General features: G+C 40.5%; 1 protein-coding gene and 1 non-coding gene across 4 annotated transcripts in view; both read right to left on the bottom strand.

Annotated features, from left to right (window-relative positions):
- The window catches only part of ckap5 (cytoskeleton associated protein 5), a 131,942-nt gene that overhangs the window by 17,905 nt on the left and 87,080 nt on the right, over positions 1-26,957 (bottom strand). For 2 of the 3 annotated variants that reach the window (XM_080189866.1, XM_080189868.1), the window contains exons 34-40: positions 16,658-16,681; positions 15,686-15,865; positions 14,346-14,466; positions 12,458-12,637; positions 8,415-8,602; positions 5,643-5,721; positions 5,351-5,539 (exon numbers count right to left, since the gene is read on the bottom strand). In XM_080189866.1, the coding sequence (XP_080045992.1) occupies positions 5,351-5,539; positions 5,643-5,721; positions 8,415-8,602; positions 12,458-12,637; positions 14,346-14,466; positions 15,686-15,865; positions 16,658-16,681 (961 nt within the window). The remainder of the gene's footprint in view (positions 1-5,350; positions 5,540-5,642; positions 5,722-8,414; positions 8,603-12,457; positions 12,638-14,345; positions 14,467-15,685; positions 15,866-16,657; positions 16,682-26,957) is intronic. The other variant, XM_080189869.1, reaches the window with a different exon arrangement.
- Positions 11,959-12,067, bottom strand: LOC145344636 (small nucleolar RNA SNORD67). Its single transcript, XR_013886932.1, has one exon. It is a non-coding gene; the product is annotated as a small nucleolar RNA SNORD67 (small nucleolar RNA).

Below are 26,957 nucleotides of genomic sequence, written 5' to 3'. Positions count from 1 at the left end.
CAAAAACCATTGCATACAGAGTGGCCAAAATTAGTGGGGAACTAGAAGATTGGGAAAGCTTCAAAAAAAACAAAAGAACTACTAAGAAAGCAATAAAGAAAGGAAAGCTAGATTATGAAACTACACTAACAAAATATAAAAATTGATAGTAAAGGTTTACAAACATATAAAACGGAAAAGAGTGGCTAAAGTAAATGTTGGATCCTTAGAAGATGAGAAGGGGGTTTAATACTGGGAAACGAGGAAATGGCCGAGGCCTTAAACAAGTTTTTTTGTATCAGTCTTCACAGTAGAGGACACAAATTGCGTACCAATAATTGATGGTCACGGGACTATAGGGGGCGAAGACCTTAAACCGATTACTAAAGAGATAGTGCTTGGTAGGCTAATGGGACTAAATTCAAAAATGGCCAATATTCATGCATTCTCTCAATCCAAGCAATGTTAGAATGAACAAGTTGAAGGAATAATTTCAATATTTCATTGTTATTACAAATTGCAAAGTGCTGGAATCCATCATTAAGGAAGAAATAGGAGGACACCTGGAAAAGGATGGTTGAATCAAGCAGATGCAGCATGGATTCACGAAGGGAAAGTCACATTTGACGAATTTACTGGATTTTTATGAAGATGTAACGAGTGCAGTTGACAGAGGGGAACCGGTGGATGTGCTGTTTTTAAGATTTCCAGAAGGCCTTCGATAAGGCGCCTTACAAAAGGGTGCTGCATAAGATTAAGGTACACGGAGTTAGGGGTAAAGTGCTAGCATGGATTGAGGATTGGCTATCTAACAAAGCATAGAGTTGGAATAAATGGGTGCTTTTCTGGTTGGCAATTGGTGACTAGTAGCGTGCCGCAGGGATCAGTGCTGGGGCTTCAACTGTTTACCATATACACAGACGATCTGGAGGAGGGGATCGAGTGTGGGATAAAGTTTGCAGATGACACAAAGATGAATGGGAAAGCAAATTGCTCGGAGGATGCGGAAAGTCTGCACAGAGGTTTCACAGGCTAAGTGAGTGGGCGAGGATCTGGCAGATGGAGTATAAAGTTGGCAAATGTGAGGTTGTCCACTTTGGAAGGAGTAATTATTTAAATGGTGAAAAATTACAACATGCTACTGTGCAGAGAGATTCGGGGGTTCTTGTGCATGAATCGCAAAAAAACTCAATTTGCAGGTGCAGCAGGTGATCAAGGCGGCAAATGGAATGTTGGCCTTTATCGCGAGAGGATTGGAGTATAAAAGCAGGGAGGTCTTGCTGCAATTGTACAAGATACTGGTGAGGCTGCAACTAGAGTACTGTGCACAATTTTGGTCCCCTTATTTGCGAAAGGATATATTGGCTTTGGAGGGAGTGCAGAGAAGGTTCACCAGATTGATTCTGGAGATGAGGGTGTTAGCTTATGAAGAGAGATTGAGTAGACTGGGCCTGTACTTGGAGTTTAGAAGGCTGAGGGGAGATCTTATAGAGACATACAAGATAATGAAGGCGGTAGAAGCAGAGAGATTATTTCCACTTAGAAAGGAATCAAGAACTAGAAGGCACAGCCTCAAAATAAGGGGGAGTCAGGAACAGAGTTGAGGAGGAACTTCTCCCAGAGGGTAGTGAATCTTTGGAATTCTCTGCCCATTGAAGCATTTACCTCGTTAAATGTGTTTAAGTCACAGATAGATTTTTTTACCAATAAGAGAATTAAGGCTTATGGGGAGCAGGTGAGTAAATGAACTGAACCACAATCAGATCAGCCATGATCTTATTGAATGGTGGGGCAGGCTTGAGGGGTAGATGGCCTACTCCTATTTCTTATGTTCAGATGCCTTGCTTGACATGGTATTCCCATGACGCCATCAGTTCAAGAAATAAATTTCCAGCATGTCAAAGTTATGATGAATATTTAGCTCTCATCAGGGTGCATGATGAATGGAAACTACATTTAAAGGCAGTCACAAAAATAGCAGAGTTTGCAATTACACAATAAGCCACATTCCTATCTCCATCTCAACACAACGCAGCCTGCTAAATGCTTAGCAACCCAAGTCAAGTGTATTTCAGGAATTCCACAAAGCTGTTTAAGAGCTGTCATCTGACATGTAGCTCAAACCGGTGTTAGTCCACGTCGATGGAAATCAACAGTCTGAATTTCTGACAGACTGTCAGTTTAGTGCAAATTATGGGTAGCTTGTTCTAAGACATCTTAATGCATCTATGCTGCATTAAGATACCTTAAAAGTAATTTTATATCAGATCCTTCCAGCTGCTAGATTTGCAAAGCATCCCTCTAGGTTGCAGCAAAACATTACTGGGAGATATCCAGCATTTCAAATTTTGCAATTATGGGGGACAGGGATTTTTCCATTTATCACAGATGATTAACACACCACTGACAAAGTGAAAGGGTCCTTTTTGTTAAAAAAGTAGCAAAAACTATTTTTTATTCATTCATGGAACATGGGCGTTGCTGGCTGGCCAGCATTTATTGCTCATCCCTAGTTGCCCTTGGAGGGTTGAGAGTTAACCACATTGCTGTGGCGCTGGAGTCACATGTAAGGGCAGTAGATTTCCTTCCCTAAAAGGGCATTATTGAACCAGATGGATTTTTCTGACAATCGACAATGGTTTCATGGTCATAAGATTCTTAATTCCAGATTTTTTTTTTAAATCTGCCGTGGTGGGACTCAAGCCCAGGTTCCCAGAACATAGGTTGAGTTTCTGGATTAATAGTTTAGCAATAATACCACTAGGCCATTGCCTTCCCAACTGTCCCTCAAAGGTGTTGAGCTGCCGCCTTGAATTGCTGCAGACCACGTGCTGTAGGTACAGCCACAGGGCTGTTAGATATTCAAGGATTTTTGACCCAGTGAAGGAACAGCAGTTATTTCCAAGTTCGGATGGTGAAAGGGTTGGAGAAGAACTTCCTGGTAGTGGTATTCCCACGTATCTGCTGCCCTTGTCTTTCAAGGTGATAGCGGCCATGGGTTTGGAAGGTGCTGTCTCAGGAGGCTCGGTGAGTTCTCACAGTGCATCTTGTAAACAGTACACACTGCTGCCACTGTGTGGTGTTGTGGATGTGATGCCAATCAAGTGGGCTGCTTTGCCCTGGATAACATTAAGCTTCTTGGAGTTTTTGGAGCTGCACTCATCCAAGTAGAGTATTCCATCACACTCCTGACATGTGCCTTATGAAATTGTGGATAGGCTTTGGGAGTCAGGAGATGAGTTACTCACTCATCGGCAGGATTCTGAACCTCTGATCTGCTCTTGTAGCTACAATATTTATGTGCCTAGTCCAATTCAGCTTCTAGTCAAAGATAACCCCTAGGATGGTGATGTTGGAGAACTCAGCAATGGTAATGCCATTGAATGTTATCGGGGATGGCTAGATTCTGTCATTGGAGATGATTATTGCCAAGCACAGATGTTACTAACCACCATCGGCCTCTGTCCAAGCCTCACTGCATTTGGACATGCATTGCTTCAGTATCCAGGGAGTTGTAAATGCTGCTAAACACAGTGATCATTCTACTTCTGACCTTATGAGGAAACATCATTGATGGAACAGCTGAAGATGGTTGGACCTAGGACACTAACCTGAGGAAGGCCAACAGTGATGTCCTAGAGCTGGAGGTGATTAATCTCCAACAACCACAACCTTTACGCCAGGTACGACTCCATTCATTAGAACTCAAACTGAGCATTTGTGGGCAGGTTGTTAAGCAAGTGCTACCTGATAGCATTGGTGACAACCCCCTCCATTATTTTACACATGATTGAGAACAGACCCATGGTGCAGTAATTGGCTGGGTTGGATTTGTCCTGTTTTTTGTGTAAAGGACATACTGGGCCAGTTTTCCAAATTGCTGGATAGATGCCAATGTTATAACTGTACTGGATCAGCTTGACTGGTCATGCAGCAGGACAAATCCAACCCAGCTAATTGCTGCTCCATTGGTCTACTCTCAATCAGCAGAGGAGCACTGGGTAAAATAGACACGATCCATGTTAGAGCAGAGTTTCTGATGACTGTTTACAATTGTTAGAGAGTGAGAAATTGGTAATACATATACTGGAATAATTTAGTCTAGAGGTAATGAAGGCTGACTTGAGGCAACAGCTGTCAAGGCAACATTATGGAAATTGAACCAGGTAGGCTAAATTATGAATTTGATACTTGCTCAGAGGCTGATTACAGGGGCAAGTGAGACACCAAGGTTGCAAAAGATTTGTTTCAGCCTCAGATTGAAGAAAACAGTTTGAGACAAGGACCAAAGGATCATGACCTCTGTCAGAAAAATTCTACTCGTCCAGTACGGCGTATCAGTCTAATGATTTAGTGACAGTGGAGGTATGCCACTTGGATCAATGTGTTCACCTATCACCCGTGTTCATTGACTGAGCAAGCTTTCATCCTCGCTTTGAAATTTCTCCTTCACCTTGCCCCTCCGTACTCCTCCAATTCTGGTATCTTGCACACCACTAATTCTTGATGGCTGGGGCACTGGCAGCTGATGGCACCTCAGCCTCCCTAAATTCTCTTCCTTCTGGATGCTCTTTAATGCCTACCTATAATCTAGTTTCTGCTCATCTGTTCCATTATCTACTTATGAGATTGTGTCAAATTTTGTTTGATACTGCTCCTGTGAATCACCTTGCAGCATTTTACTACATTAAAGGCACTATATAAATGCAAGTCTTTCCAAGTCCGATGGTGGATACAATTATATTACTGCTTCGAGAGAAATGAAGTGAAATCCAAACTCAAGGTATCTCATTTCTGGAAAGCATTTACCCTCATTTAGGCAACTGACCATCACAGACCTTTGTGCACATCTAAATTTAGCTATGTGAAGTGCAAGCCACAATTGTCGATTCAGGAGAAACAGCGGGGCATAAAAAGAGCACCCTCTCATTGGAGAGCAAACTGAAGACGAAGAGGCTCAATTTCCAAATGTAAAATCGTTAAAACCTGTTTCTCAATGAACATGTAAACTTTTCTTTATGGTATTTCTTATTCTGTGGGCAAAGAGTTCAACTGAGAAACTAGCACACCTACTGCAAGCAAGGTACCTAAGGCTTGGCGAGCACAACTATAATTTACTCTTTTCCAGATCTGGTGTCTAATGCAACAGTCGATCATTAAATACCTGGATAAATATAATAGAGGAAAAATCTGAAGATAGAAATTTACATAGAACCACAAAATCCTTTGTTTATTTTTCATCTTACTCTCGTTATGTCATACAACTAAAGAGACCGGCTTGGATACGACCTCCTGAAAACGCGCCCTCTTAACAGAGGCATCAATGACTGTATTGCTCATTCAACAATAAATAACAAATTAGTCGTCTAACCTTCGGTCCTAATAGCTTGCAAAGCGTATGAAGCAATGTTTTTTGTGTCCTCGTGGGAAGATCACACTTCATTTGTTTTAATCTCTCCCTTGGGAAAATCCGCATAAAGTTGTGTATGTCCAAAAGAATTCTGTCAACGTTGATAATATTCACAATATTTGGGAGAAGACGTATCATGCGCCACAAACACTAAAAATATAATGAACAAAAAACTTAACCAATTTGAATGCACAGAATTTTAGAAGCAAAAAAAAAGTTAAAATTCTATGTTTCAAGTGTTACGGCACATTACCTTCATAACCAGCTCAGAAAACTTTGGAGTGTTATTTGTTGTAGCCAGAAGACTATCCTGTAGAAGTACAATCAAGGAACTGCAAAGCAAAGATCATCTTTAGACAATGTAGATAAAGAATGCATGATAATTATAAAACTATACTACATTGGATAAAAAGTGATGATTTTTGATAAAGAAATATGTAACTGAATGGAGCGCCATACTTTAGTTTTTTTCTTCCATCTTCAGCCTCCAATGAATGTCTCATTAATGATCATTAGGCTGCTTATTATTTAGCTGCTCTCATCATGGGAGCTTTTTTCTCTCCAACCCTGGCTCACTCATGTCCTTCAGGGGAGGAAATCTGTTGTCCTTACTCGGTCTGGCCAACATGCGACTCCAAACAATCTTCTAGTTTTTCACATGAAAAAGTGATTCTTTATTCCAATAAATAACAGCCTCAAACAATACATCAGAACTAGATAACCATTGGAAAGTAAGCTCTAAAAAGAGATTACTTCCAAATTAAGACCACCATGAACCAAGAATAACTGCTATTTCTTCAGGAACAAAGTTAAACTCGTGAATTTGAGAGTTTCCAGTGGTTCGGGTCTGGGAAAAGAGAACATCCATTTAAGGTTAAACATAAAGATTAAAGCTGAGGTGACAATTTATTTGAAAGCGTGCTGAAAGCTGTGGAATTCCGTGATGTTTGAAGCCCACATCATGTCAACAGGAATAATTTACATCTGGCTGATAGCAAGTTAAAGAACTTGGACACTCAGAGGCTCCTTCAACAGCAGGGATGAAATGAATAAATGGCAAATCTAGCCATTTTCTCAAAATCTGCTTCCAGCCCAACAAACCTGCTCCAATCTGATTCAGTGACACTTTCCCCTGCCATCTCCAAATTCCTTGCTGTCACGTGTCTCCAGAAATTGCTGAACAATCGAGCTTTCATGACCCTATGGTCAAAAATTCCAAAAGGTTCACAATATCCACTCAGTGAAGAAATTTGTCCTCAGCTTAGTCTTAATTAGCTTACCCCTTAGTCCACAATTAAACAAATAAAATTACAGCACAAGAACAGGCCCTTTGGCCCTCCACCAGCCATACTGCCTGACTCAACTAAAACCACTTACCTTTCCAGGGACCATATCCCTCTATTCCCATCCTATTCATGTACTTGTCAAGACGACCCTTAAAAGTCACTACCGTATCTGCTTCCACTACCTCCCCTGGCAACAAGTTCCAGGCAGCCACTACTCAAAAAAAAATCTGCCTCGTACATCTCCTTTAAACCTTGCTCCTCACACCTTAAACCTATGCCCCCTAGTAATTGGTTCTTCCACCCTGGGGAAAAGCTTGTGACTATCCACTCTGTCCATGCCTCTCAATCTTGTAGACTTCTAATCAGGTGTCCCCTCAACCTCTGTCGCTCCAGTGAGAACAAACCAAGTTTCTCCAAGCTCTCCTCATAGCTAATACCCTCCATACCAGGCAACATCCTGGTAAATCTTTTCTGTACCCTCTCCAAAGTCTCCACATCCTTCTGGTAGCATGGAGACTATATTCCAAGTGCGGCCTAACTAAGGAGAATCTCTTCTTTTAAGACAATCCTGCCTTATCAGGAATTTGTTTGCGGAATCTCTGCTGCACTCCCCATACCTTTGTTTAGATAATGAGACCAAAGCTGTGCACAATACTCCAGGTGCAGTCTTACCAAGTTGTAGCAGGACATCTTTACTTCTGTACTCAGTTTAATAAAATCTTATGTAGTGCCAGATAGCAAGCTCAAGAAGCCGTAAAACTCGTGGACTTTGGAGGCAACGTATGTACGGAACAGGCATCTTGTACATTCTCTAGTGATTATTAGAAATTGGGATTAAACGGTAGACTTCATTCCACTGGTGCAGCCATGGCACAGAACAGTGCATGGGAGGCTTCCTTGATGGCAACTGCCTTGGAAAACGTTGGGAAAATATTATAAGAACCATGCTCTTAGTAAATAGTGAATGTCGTGGAGCAAAATGGACAGCATACTCAAACACTTGCATGCAATTAACTTAGTGACTGATGTAATTGTTGCTATTTTATGAGAAATGGACAGTAGACAGTGAATTTGGTCCATTTGATTAATCGAAAGATTGAATTGTGAAATCCAGCTTTCAAAACTGCTTTCATTAAGCTGCATCATTGAAAAGTGTCTCATGTCTGATTCAGAACAATCTTGCTTTCCTAGGGGCCAAATAAGGCATCGTTCCGGTCTGTTGACCTGTAACTGACCTTATTTTCCTGCCTTCTCTACAAGGAAGCATGTGGTACTCGTCTAGAATCTTGCCTTCATGTTGTGGCCCAGATCAGGTTTTAATCCAACCGATTTAATCGGCTGGATTAAAACCTGGTGTTGTCAGACTTTTTACTGTGTTTACGCCAGTCCAACGCCAGCATACCCACATCGTGGCCCAGATCAACAGAAGTAACGTGAATTAGTACGAATCAATTTTTTTTTAATGTTTCTATCCTGTTCCAGAAAGGCTCCCACTAATATTCACAAACACTTAAAATTTCAATACTCCACAGATACTGGTTGTCCTTAGTATTGCCACCATTTGCTTTTCTTGTTAAAACTTCAAATAGCATATTTTGAACCACAATGGGGTGCTTTTCAAATGTTGATGGCACTTGACTGAAATAATAGTTCTTAAACCAAGTTCCAAAGGAGACAAATTTCAAGAGCCTGTATATGTCCATGATCAAATATAGCTCAGCTCAGTTTTCCCCTTTTACCTCAAGATGTTGGTTGGGTCTGATTTTTCCAGAACTTTAACCATCAGCAGATTGACTGATCGTATAACTTGTGGACCTTCATCCAAGTCATCTAAACGGGAATCTAGCATCAATAATATTAATCCATGCATCAGATCTTTCAGAACTCCCATAGAAGCCTCCTTGGCCAACGTTTCCACTTGGAACAACTAAATAAAGACAAAAAATTTCTTAGCGGATCAAGGGAAAGAAAGTGATTATGTAAAAGCAATTTGTTTCTTTGATGTACTGGAGGCCAGCCAAGTGAACAAATCATTATAGTGAACTGCCTTATATGCAAAGGATTCTGCAATTAATAAATGTCATTTCAATAAATTACAAAATGGTCTGCTCCTCAAAAACACTTGGTACATTTCTTGATCACAATACAGAAAGAAAAAGATTCTTGTAATTCTCAGAGGCCTAGACCAACTAAATTAACCAAACCGTTACATCTGTACTCAATGCACAACAAGGGATTAACTAAACATACTAAGTCACAGAAGTTGCAATCTAAATCCAAACTGTCGCTATCGAACGCAGGAATGTTTTCCTAAGGCTCATCTTTTGCAGGCAGAGAACCATTTGAACTATCAAGCTACACTGCAATTCTTTTAGAAGCTACAGTAATGCTTTTCTAAACCCCATATTTTCACTTCTGAATACAACCATAACCTCCCTATGCTTAATTCAAAGGTGTTCAATTTTATTTATATAAAATGCTGGAAAATCTCAGCAGGTCTCGGTTTTACTTTTTACAATTATGTTGAGTTGAAATCACAAAAGCCTCCAGTGTCATTTCCTTATTTGAATTACTGAATAATTTAACCTTTATTTGAATGTTAGGATAACACGATATGGTGGCCTGGATTTCTCAATTGCCACTGACAGCAAATGTGATTTGGTAAAGCAAAGCCTATTAACTTCTTTGTATATCTGAGCTGATTTTGTATCTGTGAACCATTTTGTAAGGAAACCAAAGGTTTAAGGGATTTATATTTGTATGGGTAAACATTAGAAATAATATATAGCTGTTTCTGTGCCTGGAAGAAACCTATAGCTAGATTTTATGCTGGACAAAGGTGTTTTTTGTGCGGGGGATGGTTTTGATTCCAACTGGGATTCTATTGTGTTCAGAGAGCACTACAGCATGAAGAATAAATAAAAGGCATAAGTATAGAATGCCAACAGTGCACAAAGCTGCTATTCAGCCCATCCAGTCTGCATTGTTTGTCCAAAAGAGCATCGTACTCAGGCTTCCCCCCCCCCCGCTTACATTTAGCATGACTAATCCACCTAATCGACACATCTTTGGACACTATAGGGCAAATTTGCATGACAAATCCATCTAACCTGCATATCTTTGAACTGAGAGGAAACCCACACAGACATGGGGAGAGTATGCAGGCATTGCTGAGCAACTAAAGGCTCCACGGGAAAAAAGCTTTTCCTTTGTTCTTTTGAGAGGAGTTTCCAGGAAATCTCAAGTTAAAAGGAACAAGAGGAACTGGGTACAAAGGATACTGCCATTTCAAGTCACAAAACTGAAATGGAACTGGATAGTGAGAAGTCAGAAAAATATTTGAAGTGGTTCCCAGGTTTGAGATATCTTACTACAATTTGAGACATTAATTGAAATAACTGTGCAAGAATTGGTGCCCGAATAATAAGGGTGTGTGTGTAAAAGCTGTCAAGACAAAAATCCAAAAGGGATTGGTGCAAAATCCTGCAGTGGATTTGCTGAGCAGAAAATGGCCATTTGTAAAATCTGGGCTGGATGTTTGGAATGCAAACCATTATGTGAAAGTATTATTATATGTGAAGGCATGTTTTGGAAACAGAGTTTGGAAAATCATATGACAATCACCTGAGGGGGCATTCGGGGGAGAAATCCATGGGAGATTAATTTGTGTTCAAAGGAGTGTATCTTTTCCCACAACCAATTTGTGTACTTTAAAAAAGGTACATGCGTGTGAGTTAATGAGGCCATTGTAGATTCAATGTATTGTGTTATCCGCATTAAATCTTAAAACCTGCATGTATTTGTTAAACTAAAAGGGAGTAAAGGAGTATGGTATTATAATCCAACATTTATAGGTTTAATTAAAAAAATGTTATTAAACCTAATTAGCAGTGCTGTGACACTGTCTGCCCTTGAAAGAAAAAGTAAAAGTTACAGTTTTTGGAGTCAGAGTTCCATTCTAGGATCTTCCTGTCCAGTTATATCAACTGGAATTGTAACACTATTATGAAGTTTCACTGGATTCATTTTCCACCAGCTTAAATCTCACATGATAGCGTGTTCAAAGTTCGTATTCAAGAAAAAAGTTACTCCTGTGGACACAGCAAGCAGGTGGGTAACTGACACCTATTATTTTGTCTTATGTTTCTGTTAGCCTAATGAAATACACATTCTCCCACCCACTTTTCAGGGCACAGGCAATTTAGTCCAGAAAGTTTAATACAGATTAGCCGAGCCATACCATGTATATTGAGAAGTAATTTAACTGCTATCAGCACGGAAAATTAAAGTGATAAACTAAAATCACTCCTAATCAGACAGCAGTTTTCCTTTTTTTGTTGCCATTAGGAAGCAAAACTGAACCACAGGATGTGGGACACCTGCCCGGCTTAGGCAACAGGGCATCAATTCACCAAAGCCACTGACAGGAAACTGACAACTGTCTCAATAAAAGGCTGCAGTGTGGGAGACTGACCCAATCCAGATGGGTTAGGTGAAAATTACATCTATAGGTTAACATTTCCATTTCCAAGCACGTCACTTCAATGCCTTCCTTCCTCCCAATGCAGGAAGGCCACCATTAGTCATTAAACACTACAAGTATTGGTTTGAGTCCTCACTCAGCAAGAAGCAGATAATAAGATTTCCTCACTGACAGAGTGGTAAGCTGAAAAATGTATGAATCTTTCTTTGAATTCATCTTTTGATCCAATTCCTTTCCAGAGGATGCCTGAAAGGAATGGAATCCTGACTCCAAAAACTGTAACTATTACTTTGTATCATGTTCAGCATACCTCACTTCACAGCAGCAATCCCCACACACTGCCTATCTTTTTCCTTTGGCTACTTAAATATGCTGGTACCTTTTTTATTTTAGAAGTCTTCTAAAAGCATTATGTCACATTTTCATTTCAACAGCATTTATCAAAACTAATACTTTTCAGAGACTAACATTCTTGTTGCATATTGTCAGGGTTTTCTAATTTATTTCATTTTTGTTTTCTCGCATTGCTGTTTAAATTGCAGCTCTGCTTATGCTATATTTTGAATGCTTCAACTTCCCTTTGGATCCCAAGTCTAATTTTAGATCAAGTATAATTTTTAGTCAAGTCATACTAATGCTAAATGTGCATTTTTGCCTAGATATGTTAACAATGGTGTTGCTTCCCACCCCACCCCCCCCAACAGCTCCCAAATTGTTAATGGCTCGAGTGAAAAAGTCTCTCTTACATAAATTTAAGATGTTTCGCTTACATACCCTACTACTTGCGGCAACTGCACTGACGTGAGTCAGATGGCCCCTGTGCACATTGTTTAATCCTCAGGGTTCAGAGAGGACCAGCCATGTCACTGCACAACTGTTCCTTCATTAGTGCAACTCATCACTCTCACATGCTTGCCAGCAAAGACTACAGAAAACATTCAGATTTTCCCTCAATTGAACAGACATTTTTTAGACAAACGTTAGGCCCAGATTCATTTAAGCTTTAAAATACAGGTTAATACACTCAGTGGAATATTCTTTCTATTGAAATTTTAAGAATTACGGTTTATAAATTTAATAATGCCCACTACATTACTGATTGTTTAAAATTTAATGATTTGAATACTTGCCCATTTCTCTTAGTTGTTACATGTATTATGCCCACTGTTGTCAAATAGGCATCTATTTTGTCAGCTAAAAATTCATGCAGTATAAATTCAGAATAAGATTTTCCAAGTTCTAGCGTAGTAACATCTTACACAACGATAATAATTCAAAATAGCACATTAGAAACTATACCGTAATCATATTCCCGATGATACAGCTATAGAGTTTCAGGATTTCAGACTTGTTGAGTTTTTCATCAGCCATATGCGTGTTATAAATTAACCGAAGTTGCATGAAAGTTGCAATGAGAAATTGGTCAATGTGACCAGACATGGTATCAGCTTTATCCTCCTGTCGCAAAACTTCATCAATCTGAAAACCAAGCAAGATTACTTCATTTGCTACAATTCATGCAAGAGACATTGAATACCACTTAGACAACGGATTCTCATTGTACGAGCACAAGGGGCTGCCATTCAGCCAGTCTTGCCTGTGCCAGCTTTATTATTTTACATCCATAGCATCTGGTTACCAGCCTATTTGCCAGTGAAAGTATTCTCCCCAGTTTGATTAAAGCCTTTTATTATGAATAGTTTAAGTCTCCCTTAATTTTCTCAACTTGAAGAACGATCCCAGCTTTAGTCTCTACATATAGCTTGAAGCCAGTCATCCAATTATTTTAATTAATTTGTGGGATGCTAGCATCACTGCTAAGACGACCAGCGGTGTCCATTCCCAATTACCCCCAAGGAGGTAAGATAGTGAGCCGCTTTTTTGAACCACTAATTCATATGGTGTAGATACATCCACAGTTCAGTGAGGTAGGGAGTTCCAAGATTTTTGACCCAGCAACAAGAGAGCTGCATGCTATATTTCCAGGTCAGGTTGATGTATGTACAACTGCAGGAGAACTTGTAGTGCAACTGCTCCCATCTCTCTGCTGCCCTTTTTCTGCTAGCTGATAGAGGCCATGGTTTCAAAGAAGTCTTGATAAATTGCTGCAACGCATTCTGCTGATGGTACATACTGTTGCTACTATGTGTTAGTGGTGGAGGAAGTGAACATTTAAGATGGCAGACAGGCTACCAATCAAGTGGGCTATTTTGGTGTTAAGCTTCTTGAATGTTGTTGGAACAGAACTCATCCAAGCAAGTGGACAGCATTTCATCACAATCCTGACCTGTGCCTCAATGATAGTTAAAAAGGTTTTGGGGAAATCAGGGGTTGAGTTGATCCTGACCTGCTCATGTAATTGCTGTATTTATTTGATTGGTTCAGTTAAGTTTCAGGTCAACAGTGACCCCTGCAACATTAATGCCGATTTGCCCTGCCTTTGATTTCTTAGTAAGAAGTCTCACAACATCAGGTTAAAGTCCAACAGGTTTCTTTGGTAGCACAAGCCATTGCTCCAAAAGCTTGTGGCTCATGTTACCAAATAAATCTGTTGGACTTTAACCTGGTGCTGAGAGACTTCTTACTGTGCTTACCCAAGTCCAACGCCAGCATCTCCACATCACTGATTTCTTAAGCATCTGCTTTAATACAGTACCCCAGCATGACATCAATTCCTTAACAGCCATAATTTCCTCTTGCACTTAATACTCTATGCACTTGCCAATACTGTGCCCTGAGCTTATCTTTCTTGCTCAAGGATTTCTGCAAAACAAGCACCGACATCAGTTTGGTGTTATCAGTCCAAAAGAGCCAAGCATATTGCTCTTTAATTTGTTTGGACTGAGTTACTAGACTTGAGAAACAGGCAGGCAATCAGGTTTGCAGTTAATGAGAGTCCAGAAGTTTGAGTGCTGCAAGATTTGTCATCATTTGACTTGCTGAAAAAAAAAGTATCTTAGCCAAAGGCGTTATTTTCAGATTTCAGACTTCAAAAGGTACAAAATTCTTTGAGTCATGTCATTTACGAAGGCCAATGATTTGATGACAATTCCCAGTTTTTCAGCCCAAATGGGGAAGTAGGACATTAATACTTTGCCCAAAAGCTCAGATAGTAATAAAAAACCAGTAATAAAGTGTTAGAAATTCAGTTACATAGCCAACCTCTCAGAAAACACCAATTTCTTACCTGGGCAAGAGCCTGGATGCTGGTGTTAATATCACTACTTGCCACCTGCGACACAACAAAATTGATAGTAGAATCAGTGCTGCCATGTATCTCATCAAAGTGGGGAGAAACTGAACGATTTCTGAAAACATTTAAAGGAAATTAAAGAAGCTTAAAACTTCATATCAAAATTTCATCTCATACATCAACCTCAAAATAAGATTGCACATTTACAAATATTTAACATTCAGGATGTTTCTTGTGGCCGCCAGTTGCACTAATCCACTGTTTCAGTGGGGTTAATGTGGATGAAGTTTTAAAGTAAAGTTTATTAGTCACAAGTAAGGCTTACATTAACACTACAACAAAGTTAGTGAAATTCCCCTAAATGCCACATTCCAGCACCTGTTCGGATCAATGCATCTAACCAGCAAGTCTTTCAGACCATGGGGGGAATCCCAAAGCACGTGGAGGAAACCCTCGCAGACATGGGGATAACGTGCAAACTCCACACAGGCAGTGAACCAAGCCAGGAATCAAACCCAGATTCCTGGTGCTGAGAAGCAACAACACTAACCATTGTGCCACCCCTTTTAATTTTTAAATTATAGTTACCCCATACTTTAAATTCTATTGGCAGGGCTATTGGTACTAAGGTACCAAGGGTTCTGCCTCTCAAAAGGGTTTTCATATTTTAGCATTAATTTCCTAACAATTTTCTATGACGTGCAATGAAATTTGTAAAGCAACAGCATGAAGAAAACCAAAAGGAAATCAATGGCACAATGACATTTTACAGCATTTCCAACAGCTAGCTGTTGGCTGTGATTTACTTTCAATTAAACTATTTCTAAATGGACAGCTTTAAATGAAATTACCACTGACATAGTAAAGTGTCTCTTGTTGGCAACAATACTCAACTTGCAGGTCAAGTCAACCATTAAGACTTAGCAGAATGTATGAATTGATTTCGTAGATAGAGATGGAAAGATTGCATCACCAGAGTAATACATAACTATAGCTGTTACAATTGGAAAGAATTCACTTGTCAGGATCCTTGCTCTTCAATTCATACTTTATCCATAACGCAGTAGGATCATAATTTGATATATACTGGGAAATCACATGCAAAGTGCACAAAATAGCACTGCTTCCATTTCAATTGCCAGTTACGGGAAATATTGTTAAACTCCGCATAGACTCTGGTTTTCACCACATTCTAATGCATCATATTCATTTTATCCTCCATAAATTTAGAACAAAGGGATATAATGGACGGAGTACAGATACCAATAAAATTTTAAGCACGACTTTTCCTTTCAAAAGATCTTTCAATTCCGTTCAACATATCAGTGACTTACTTTGGTTCTGGAATGCAAACTGGCTCATAGAGCTCATCCAGTTTGTGCTGCACCAGATCCGGTAATTCACATCCGCCAGCGTTATTGTCATTTTCAATTTCATCGAGATCCAACTGGAACTCTCTTGGAATCATGGGCGCAGATTCAGATGTGGAATGCGAATTATTGGAACGTGCTTGACTGCAAAAAAAAAAGTGAACAAGTGTTAATAAATCAATATTTTTCTTTACAATGGGAAACACCTCCAATTGCTCCAAGTGGTACGCATCGCAAGGTCTGCAACTGATTGGGAACATGGTTCATTTCTTTTATTACATTATTTCCACCTCTCCCCATGCCACTCAAATGTTAACTCCTACTGAGCTAGGGTTCAACAAGCTCAGATACCTTTCTAATACTTTGGCCAAGACATTATTTTGAGCGAATTTCCTTCAGCAAATGCACATGAACAGAAATCAGCAAAACCACCCGCCAATTTTCCTCCTCCCTTGGCCAGGGGACATGGAAGCAAATTTTAACTTGCAACACCTGGTTAAGACCAAAAAGCAAATCTGGAAACTTCTGATTGATACAACTTAGTTATACATTCCTTTAAGCATCACTGTAATGTCAACTGAATACAAGCTATTCTAATAATAAGAAATCCAAAAAGGACATTGAAGGAATCAAGTACAGTTCATGACTGCCTTACTTGAAGCAAAAGTTAAATCTATCATAACAGTTTTAAATACTGCAGCTGAACTAAATTACACCAGACTGTGCACTTGCTATTGCTTCAGCACTTGGAACTTGCATACACCAATACAAAACGAACAAATTTAACAACTAAAAGTTTCTGGGAAATACTAACTACTTTTTCCTCTTGTAGGTAGATAAATAATCTACAGAATTTAGGAATTGTGAATTAAAGTTAGTATGCTGGTTCAATAGCACTACACGGTCAACCTACAACCAAGAACAAGTTTTACTTACATTCGATAGGTTCGATACATTATTCTTTCCAAGGAAATGCCATGAAAGAAGTCAGAAGACAGATTTAGACAATAGATACAATTATAAAACAGATAAAAAGCACAAAAACAGAGGTGTTAAACAAAGGAAACAGCATTCTGTCCTTAACACATTGAGTACAAACGTGATTCATTCAACACCAGCCTCCAAAACCTCACTTTTCCTAGTGAGTAACTGCTCATACATTAAGTGCAAAGCTTACAAAAGTAATCCTAAACAGAATGGATTCTATGGGGCAAAGCTGAGGAAAGCTACTTCAGAGTGAAGCTGAAAGACCAAATAAAGCATTATCATTACTTGGATCTTCAGTAAATGAAGAGTGACTACATGTCTATAAACCATGAGACAAGTTTGACTAAATATTAAACAGCTAAACAAAGAACTCTTTAAATAATTGATCAAAGTTATAAATCTCGTGTTGATTGGGGGGGGGGGGGGGGTGGTGGGGTACAGGTACAGCATCTTGCCAGACGTTGAACCTTGCCGATTTTCAGGTTGGGGCGGTTTGCGTCGGCGGTACTGAGGATATGCTTTTCATGTAAGGATTTCAAAGAGTACTTTTGAAAGATGTGCAGACATTGCTGCGAGATATGCCAGGAAATTCTTTGGAGCTGCTTCGGATCAGCGTTACTTTCTCAAAAGTGTAGCAGAAATCTCTGTTTAAGGATATAAGTGGGGTCCCCTTGTCACTTCAATGAAGTGTTGGTGATGGTGAGAGCAGCTCCAAAGAATTTCCCAGCCACAGTTAGACCGAAGACATTGGAGAGGAGGGAAAGTTAAGTGATGCAGCTTTAAAAAAAAAGTCTAGTTTTCAAGCCACTGATTTTGATTTCTCCCCCATTCGATGATCCTTGCCTCTCACTCTCTTTGATCTTCTGACCTGTCCCTGTCAAATTCCAATTTTTCCTCCCCTCATCCCTCATTTCTGCACTCTGGTTGTTCCATGATGTCCTGCCCATCTCACATCACCTGCTACCCTGTGCTGAAATTCTCTTCTCCCAGAAGAATGTGGATGCTAGGATAATTGATAATTGGAGCTATCAAGTCTGAATTAGATACATTTTTTTGTTAGGCAAGGCTGGAGCTAAGATAAACTGAATTGAAGTAGAGATCAGCCATCATCTAACAAAGCAGACTCAAGGGGGTGAACACCTTATTTCTATTCCTGAGTTATAACAAAATAGCAAAGCATTTTATTCTTTATACTAATCTTCAACTTTAAACCAATCATTGAATATGCTGTTTTCATTGGCTAGGTTGCATCCGAGCTTCAGATTTCTGTTTGTTTCAGAAAACTGCTGTGCACAAGATTTACTCAGCTAGAAATCTTTGGACCTCCAAAGAGACAGCAGTGGGACTCAACTGGCAACACACACACACCACTGAATCATAAGGTCATGCGTTCAAGTCCCATTTAAGAGACAAAAACAAAACCAAGGCTGACCCTTCAATGCATTACTGAGGGACTGCTGCACTTGACAGTGCTTTCTTTTCAGTGAGACATTAAACCTCACGATAAGTATGAAAGATCCTCAGACATCAGTTTGAAGATCAGCAGGGGAGTGCGCCCTGGCCAATTCTTATCCTTTAACCACCTTTATCTGAAGATAGATCACAAGGTCGAGAATAACAACCCAGCTTCTCTGGAGGTGTCACCTAAACTGCTCAATGTTTCCAATGTTGTGTTTATAGAAAGAATCACGGCTCTAATTCCTTGCACTTGTGCATTCAGACTTAAAGCACGTGCATGTTTAACTTTAATGGAATATCTTGGATTTATTTGTTCCAGCACCTGTCTCATTTTGAGGTGATCAGCCAGAATGTAATGTATATTGCAGACAGTTTGAAAAATTAGCTTTGAGTACTGTAGCTATAATGCACTGTCACCATCACAAATCAAAGGGGTAAAAACACTTTTTTTTGACCGATCCTATTTGTATGCACAGACATTGTTTGTGTTTTGTCAGATAAATAGGCTCCAGATCTCATTACAGCCTTGGTTCAGACATGGACTATGCTTGAACAGTGAGAGTGTGACCGATCTTCACATCAAGGCAGTATTTGGTTAAGTATGGCATCGTGGTCAAAGTCAAACTTGGTGGGAGACCAATTATCTCAGCCCAGAACATTATTGAAATTTCTCAAGGAATCACCCTAAACCCAACTATATTCAGCTGTTGTATCTATGATTTCCCCTCTAGCATGAGAAGTGCGACTTTAAACGAGTGACCCCTTCAGACCTTGCAAAATGCCATCCCGTTTTAAATCTTAATTTCCTATATAATTATGAGACGTGGGCATCTCTGGGTAGACCAGGGCAACAGTGGTTAGCACTGCTGCCTCTCAGCACCAGGGACCTGGGTTCAATTCCCAGCTTGGGTCACTGTCTGTATGGAGTTGGCATACAAAGAACAAAGAACAACACAGCACGGGAAACAGGCCCTTCGGCCCAACGAGCCCACGCCGCCGTCCTACTGTCTGTGACCTATTCCTGATTTTAGTCTACGCCTAACGTGCGAGGATCAGGGAGGTCCAATTTAGGGACAATTTAGTACCCAATCAATCAGCCTAAAAGCACATCTTTGGGGGGATGTGGGAGGAAACCGGAGCACCCAGAGGAAACCCACGCAACCACGGGGAGAACGTGCAAACTCCCACAGACACAGGCCCAACTCCATGTGTCCGCACAGCAACAGAGATAGTCTCTGAGCTGTCATGTTGCCCTCGAGATGGTCCAGTTTAAGCACACTAACGACATGAAGCAATAGGCAACTCCCGAAGCAACATCCAAGAGCAGCCCACTACAACCTGCCGCATGCATGCCCCTTGCTGGACTTAAATGCCTGTGGAGACAAAAAAATTCATTATTAAACAGGCAAAGACTAACATTCCTGAGGCAAAACGTATTCCCAAGCCTACAATGTTCAGTAAGGCCTACTATATCCCCCTATATGTAGCCCGCTCATATGGCTGTCTAAGTGACTCTTAAACAACCCTAGCGTGCCTGCTTCCACCACCTTACTCGGCAGTGCATTCCACACCCCCACTACCCTTTGCGTGAAAAAATGCCCTCTAATATTTGTCTTATACCTAGCCCCCCTCACCCTAAGCCCGTGACCCCTCGTTCTATCCATTTCTAATAGCGGAAAAAGCTTACCACCATTTACTCTATCTATCCCCTTCATAATCTTATAAACCTCTATTAGATCCCCCCTCAGCCGACGTCTCTCAAGGGAAAACAGCCCAAGTTCATTCAATCTTTCCTCGTAAGACAGCCCTTCCATACCAGGCAACATCCTGGTAAATCTCCCGTACCCCTGCTCCAGGGAGGCAGACTACCATCCTGGAGTCCCGCTTTTGCCCACAGAACCGCCTGTCAATCCCTTTGACTCTCCCATCCCCCACCACTATCTCACACCCTGCACTCTTCCCTTCCTCCGAGGTATTCTGATCTCCCTCCCTTGCCTTCTCTACCCCAGCTGTCACCCCACCCTTAATATTCTGGGGTAATTCCTCTGGGGTGGTCCTAGTGCCATGACTCCTTTTCTTTTTGCTCTTCCTAACTGTAACCCATCCATCCCTCCTCCTAGGTCCTGGTATCTGCTCAGTGTTACTGTCCCTATCCATTATTTCCTCATTTTCCCTAACTAAAAATGTTCTGTGTCTGCTTGGGTTTCCTCCAGGTGCTCCAGTTTCCCTCCAGTCTGAAAGATATGTTGGTTAGGTGCGCTGGCCATGCTAAATTCTCCCTCAGTGTTCCAGAACTGACACTGGAATGTGGCAACTAGGGGATTTTCAGAAACTTCATTGCAGTGTTAATGGAAATCTCCTTGTGATACTAATAAATAAACTTAAAGTTTACAAATTTATAGCCCATCCCTAGTTACTCTCAAGAACATGGCAGTGAGCTGCCTTCTTGAACTGCAATCTCCAAGGTGTAGATACATCCGCAATACTGTTGGAGAATGAGTTCCAGGATTTTAGCCCAGCGACAGTGAAGGAACAGGCGATACCATCCCTCCTTGAAAATGAGTGGTTGAGAGTAACCACCAGATGGTGTTCCAGGCATCTGCTGCTCTTGTTCTTCTAGATATTCGTGGTCACGGGTTTGGGAGGTGCTGCTTAAGAAGCCTTGGCAAGTTCCTGCAGTGCACGTTGTAGGCGATACACACTGCTGCCATTGTTCATCGATGGTGGAGGGATTGAATGTTTGTGGAAGGGGTAGCAATCAAGCAGGGGTTGCTTTATCCTGGATGATGCTGTGCTCTTGAGTTTTGTTGGAGCTGCATTCATCTAAATACATGGAGTATTCCATCACACTCTTGGCTTATGCCTTGCAGATGATGGACCAGCTTTGGGAGTTAGGTGTGGTACTCGCCACAGGATTCCTAGCCTCTGACCTGCTCTGGTAGCCACAGTATTTATTTGGCTGGTTCACATGTAGCAAAGCAATATCAAAGCTAAGGCATACAGTATTTCCACCAAACAATCTAGGCGACAACCATCTGAAACAAGAGACACTGCATCCTTTTCCCTAGTCATTCAATGACATTGCTGAAGAGTTCTTATAAATATCCAAGAGTCACTAGAAAAGCTGACAACACAAATGTAGACCAGATCAGGGGATTAGGTGGTGTGCCAAGTGGCTCCCCACTGGAACATCACTTGCCTGGATGAGTGCATTCAAGAAACTCGACTCTATTCATGACAATGCAACTCAGCGGATTGGCATTTCACTTAGCCAAACATTCATCCCTTCCTCCATCAGCACACTGTGGCTAAGGCTTTTCTGCAGCATCTTCTATACTCGTAACTGCAACCACCAAGTACAAGGGCAGCACGCACATGGAACATCAATTAAGTTTCCCCCTCAGTTGTACATCCTACCTACTTGGACTTGCACTGACATTCCTCCTTCAATTCTGGGGTAGAGTTCTGTAACTCCTACTTAATAGCTTGGTGAGGCCACGTACACCAAACAAACTGCAAATTCAACAGGAGAGCCCATCACCACCAGCTTTTGAAGGAAATGTGACAGACAATACATGCCAACTTTTTAGTGATGCTCACATCAAGAATTAACTGAGAAGTCTAGAATGCTTTATAACACATTCTGTATTATACATGGATGAGAACTTCAAATTGTTATTTAAGTGTGACAAGTCAAACATTGTGATTTATAGAATTTTCTTGCAGTCACCAGTCATTCGCTATAGCCGAGATGACAATGCAATCGGTTTAAGGTGGATAGTTGAGCAGTTTTACTTATTCCCATGAAATAAAAACTTAACTGCCTAGCCTTGAATGTGGGTATTTGCTGCTTGGATTCAATTTAATAGTCACACTAAGATGTGAAATCATATAGCATTCAGCCCCCGATGCCTTTTCCAACTCCAGTAAAATTTTCAATTAGTCCAAACACCTACTCTTGCCACTTGGCTATGCAAACATTCATATCTAATTCCCTTAATTAATCTTTCAGGCAGTACAATTAAACCACAGCTCTGTCAATTATTTTACACCTGTGCACCGTGATTTGTTAGGAAACCAAAGGTAGTTCATAGGATTTATATTTGGAAGGGTAAACAGCGGAAATAAAGTATATAGTTTTCGGTGGATTTAATTTAATGCTCGTGTTCAGAAGGGATTTCATGCTGGACAAAGATGTTTGCCTGATGTTATTTCAGTTCCAGCTGAAATATTATTGTGTTTAGAAAGCTTCAGCATGAAAGGAAAATATTGTTGCTTGACAACTAGACGGGTCTGTGGGTAGCAGGAAGCTTTCTTTCGTTTTTTTTAGTTTCAGCTGAAAGCAGTTGGAGTCAGGTAATGAAACAACCAACAACTCTTGGCTTTGCAAGAGGAAGCTAAAGGGCAACCAGCTCTTTTAGCTTTGCTGTAAGTAAAACCCTACACTGGAGTAATGGTTCAGACAACCAGTGCCAAAGATCTATCGAGCATCTAGCTAAGAAGCTAGAGAAAAGAAGTTTCCAGAACGCCTGGAGTAAAGGGAACAAAGAAGAGGCTGAGAAATAGAACAGGGTTCTGTTCAGGAACATCAAACAAAAGCTAAGAAATAATTTGGCAAGGATAGAGAAAATTGTTTTCTAAAAATGAACCTAAAGTTTCAAATACCTTATAAAATTGTATATAAACAAATTAAAGTACCATCTGGATATCAGAATGGGTGAAAGAGTGAAAAGCTGAAAGGATTAATTTGAAATCCTGGCATAGATTTACTGCTAAAAGTGGAGCAGAAAGAGGTCTGGTCAAACATAGAAGCTAGAAGCTGGAGTAGGTCATTCAACTCTGAGCCTGCTCCGCCATTAATTTTGATCATAGCTAATGGAATTCAACAATCTGAAACCAAAAGAGAAAATGCTGGAAAATCTCAGCAAGGAGAGAAAAGAGCTGACATTGAGTCCAGACAGCTCTTTGTCAAAGCCAAAAGGCTTAGAAAGTAGGAAATATTTATACTGCAGGGTGAGGGAATGAAAGATGAACCATAGCCACAGGAACCAGGGAAACCAGTTATTAGCTGTTTGAACTCAACATCATGATCTCCCCTTCTCCCCATATCCCTTTAGCCCCAAAAGTTGTATCTAATTGCTTGAGATCAGGCATTTTGACCCCAACTACTTTGTGGCAGTGAATTCCACACATTCACCACTCTCTGGGTGAAGAAATTTCTCCTTACTTCGGTTCTAAAAGGTTTACCCCTTATGCTCAAACTATGACCCCAAGTTCTGAACTCCTCCACTGTTGGGAACATTCTTTGAGTCTACCCTGTTAGAATTCTACAAGTTATGAGATTCCCTCTCACTCTAAATTCCAGAGATGAATATAATCCTAACCAACTTAGTCTCTCTTCATATGAAACCTGCCATCCCAGGAATCAGCCTGGTAAACATTCGCTGTACTCCCTCGATAGCAAGGGCATCCTTCCTCAGATAAGGACACCAAAACGGCATACAACACTCCAGGTATGGCCTCACCAACACCTATACAACAGCAAAACATCCTTATCCCAATACTCAAACCTTCTCGCTATGAAGGCCAACATACCATTTGCCTTCTTCACTGCCTGCTGTACCTGCATGCTTATTTTCAGTGACTAGTGCACGAAGACTCCAAGGTCTATTGAGCAGCCACCCCTCTCAGTTTACACTCCTTCAAGTAATAATCTATCTTCCGATTATTGCTCTCAAAGTGGATAACCTCACATTTATCCACATTATATTCCATCTGCCATACACACACACACACACAGCCAGTCCAAATCACTCCGAAGTATCTCTGCATCCTCCCACCAACCAGTAGGTGTTTTGGAAAATGTGAACTGGATTTTGGATTGCGGATCACTAAGTGAATCATTGCTATGGGAGAAGATCTTAAAAGCTTATTTTAGGAAGAGAATTTAGAAATTCTGATATGATAATCATCTGGGGAGGGATTTGGAGGAGAAATCCATCAACACTGTGTGCTAATGAGATCATTATAGCTTCAAACCTACTGTATCATCAGTGTTATCTTAAAATCTGTGTATTGGAGCACTAAAGGAGTATTGTATCAATCTATTTTTCATGTTCAATTTTATCTGGTTAAAACTAATTAGTCCTGTGACTGTTCCTCCACATTTGAGGAATCAAAAAATAAAAGTTAGTCTTCTAAGCCAAACTTCCATCTGGGATCTTCTCGAACAATTATATCAACTGAGATCAGAACAGATTACCAATCTTCCTGCCAGTGGACAGTTTCTCTACTTATAAAATTCAAATTCCTCATTATTTTGGTCACCTTTGTGAAATTTCCCTATACTTGCTCAAAGAAAATCCAGCTTTTTAAATTTTTCCACATCTGAAATCACTTAAGTCAGACACAACACTTCAAGGTGATGGATAGTCATGTAACAAGTTGCCAAGAACCAATTTGTGAACAGGTTACCTCAGGAGAATTGTATGCGACTTTGATGGAGATTAGAGAAATTTATAATTACTGTTTCTGTGGAGTCATGCACATTTACCTAGTTAATGGTCCATAAGATTCATCTGTGATACACAAAAGAAACATCCTCTATTCTGCTAACCAACTTTAAAATGGAATTATGGTACAATTTCCTCAGACCATCTCCGTGGTTGAAATATTTGGTTATATCTTTTTATACAAAGGCTTCCAAAATCAATGTTCTTCAATCCATATTGCGGTCCCACGAGCATCCAGAAGTACACTTTTTAATAATAGACCTACATGGGGCTCTCTTTAATTGCCATTCCCAAATGTGACTGAATAGATACAAAAGGTAAATTTGAATCACGCATTTGAATAAACGTTCCACTTGCAAGCTATCGAGTGGAGGCTTTTCTGAATTCCAGTACTGCAAGCAGCCAATGGATATTTTTCTTCTAGTCTAATTCTCAAGAGCCATCGTCCATTTAAATGGAGTTAGTGCCCTGATAATAAATCGGTCTTGCCTACATAGAAGCCTGACAGATTAACCTCCTGAAATATCCCAACATTCAGTAAGATCAACAATTCCTTGAAACAGATCTTCTGATGGAGACCTTTCTATTCAAAAGTCAAGCTTTCAGGGATGAGTATTCTACTGCCTTAAGACTCTGGAACATAATCTCAGCAGATTCTTCTAGAAATCTTCCGTATGTGGCTATACCAGTTAAGATGCTACAATCATAAAGCAAAGTCTTGTATGCTGCAGCTTCTCAATGAGAACAATCACTGTGCAAACAGGAAGTGATGGCAGCATTTTAATCAAGCCAATTGCACAAAATAGAGCAGCAGAGTTTTGTGCAATAGTATGGGCAAAGTTGTTATGATACCCCTAACCTTTGAATTCCAAAGTTGCCGCCACTGGATAACAGCTGCAGTGCCTCTGATGGTGTGGAGGAAGGAGGGGAAATTTAGAAAGGAGAAATCCAACCTGGCCCATCATTTACAATTCCTTTACAGATAGCACTTAAAGAACAACCCAGGAAAGTGCCAGCCACCGTCACAGAAGTGTTCTGCTGAAATAGCAACTATATACTTTGAAGCAGCGTTACTGGGGTGGTAAGCCCTGGCTTGGCCCATCAGTTATTGCTCAACCAAAAGAAACAACAGTGGAAATGACATACATAAACATCTCAACAATATCTTTAATCTAGCACAAGTCTTAGTTTCTAATCAAGTTGCATGATAACTTGCAACAGATGCACACTATTTCAGAATCTTTGGCTTTTTCATCAGGAGGGACGAAGTTCAAATATCCCTGCACATTTGCTCAAAAAGCCAAATATTTTTGAAAAACACATTGCAAGTGATGGCATCAAACACTAATGAACATCCCGGTCACTGGGAACCATCCACAACGTTCAATGCTGATTTAGAAACAGAGTAAGCACAAACCAACAATGTGCTGTCCATGTCCATGTAAAGCAAGACACTGGAGGTTTAAACTAAAAACCAAGTGCGGGAGGTTGATACTGCCTCTATCAATGCTGCAGTCTGGCAGCATTGATAGAGGGAGATGACATAGTCAAGTGATGTCGTCACTGATCTAGCAAACTAGGCTCTGGGGTCACACGTTTCCATCATGACAGCTGGTGTAATTTAAATTTTTAAAAAATTTAATGGGGAATTGAAAACTCGTCTCAGTAATGACGATCATGGATGGCCACTGGACTCAATGCTAATTGTTTCCTTCTCCACAGATCTGCCAAGCCTACTCAGTTTTTCAAAATTGTTGTTTTTATTCCCTAGTAAATTTGGCCCCAAACCTAAAACGTGAAACAGAACATGCAAAACAAATTTTCCACAAAGATTACAGGAAAAAGCACAACTATACTCCATTGAATGAAACCCAAATCATCTTTCTGGTGGGATACAAGTCTACCAAACATTAGAAATGAAGGAATTGGTTGGGTAGAAAGGAGCACAATAAAAACAACAGAACTCAGGCAAGCAAAACATAGAACATAGAACACTACAGCACAACCAGGCCCTTCGGCCCACAAGTTGCGCCAATCACATCTATACCGACTAAGCCATAGACCTATCTATAACCCCCAATCCCATTAGATCCCATGTACTCATCCAGAAGTCTTTTAAAAGACCCCAGCGAGTTTGCCTCCACCACCACCGATGGCAGCCGATTCCATTCACTCACCACCCTCTGAGTGAAAAACTTACCCCTAACATAGTGCGGGGACATGTCCCCGCACTATCTGTAATCCCTGTGACTTGCCTGGGTTTGCAAAACCTCACTTAC

This window comes from Carcharhinus amblyrhynchos, chromosome 6 (assembly GCF_965287045.1).
Source record: "Carcharhinus amblyrhynchos chromosome 6, sCarAmb.v2.hapA, whole genome shotgun sequence".
Taxonomy (NCBI): domain Eukaryota; kingdom Metazoa; phylum Chordata; class Chondrichthyes; order Carcharhiniformes; family Carcharhinidae; genus Carcharhinus; species Carcharhinus amblyrhynchos.
The sequence above is the reverse complement of the archived record's forward strand: the minus strand, read 5'-3'. Positions and strand labels throughout refer to the sequence as shown.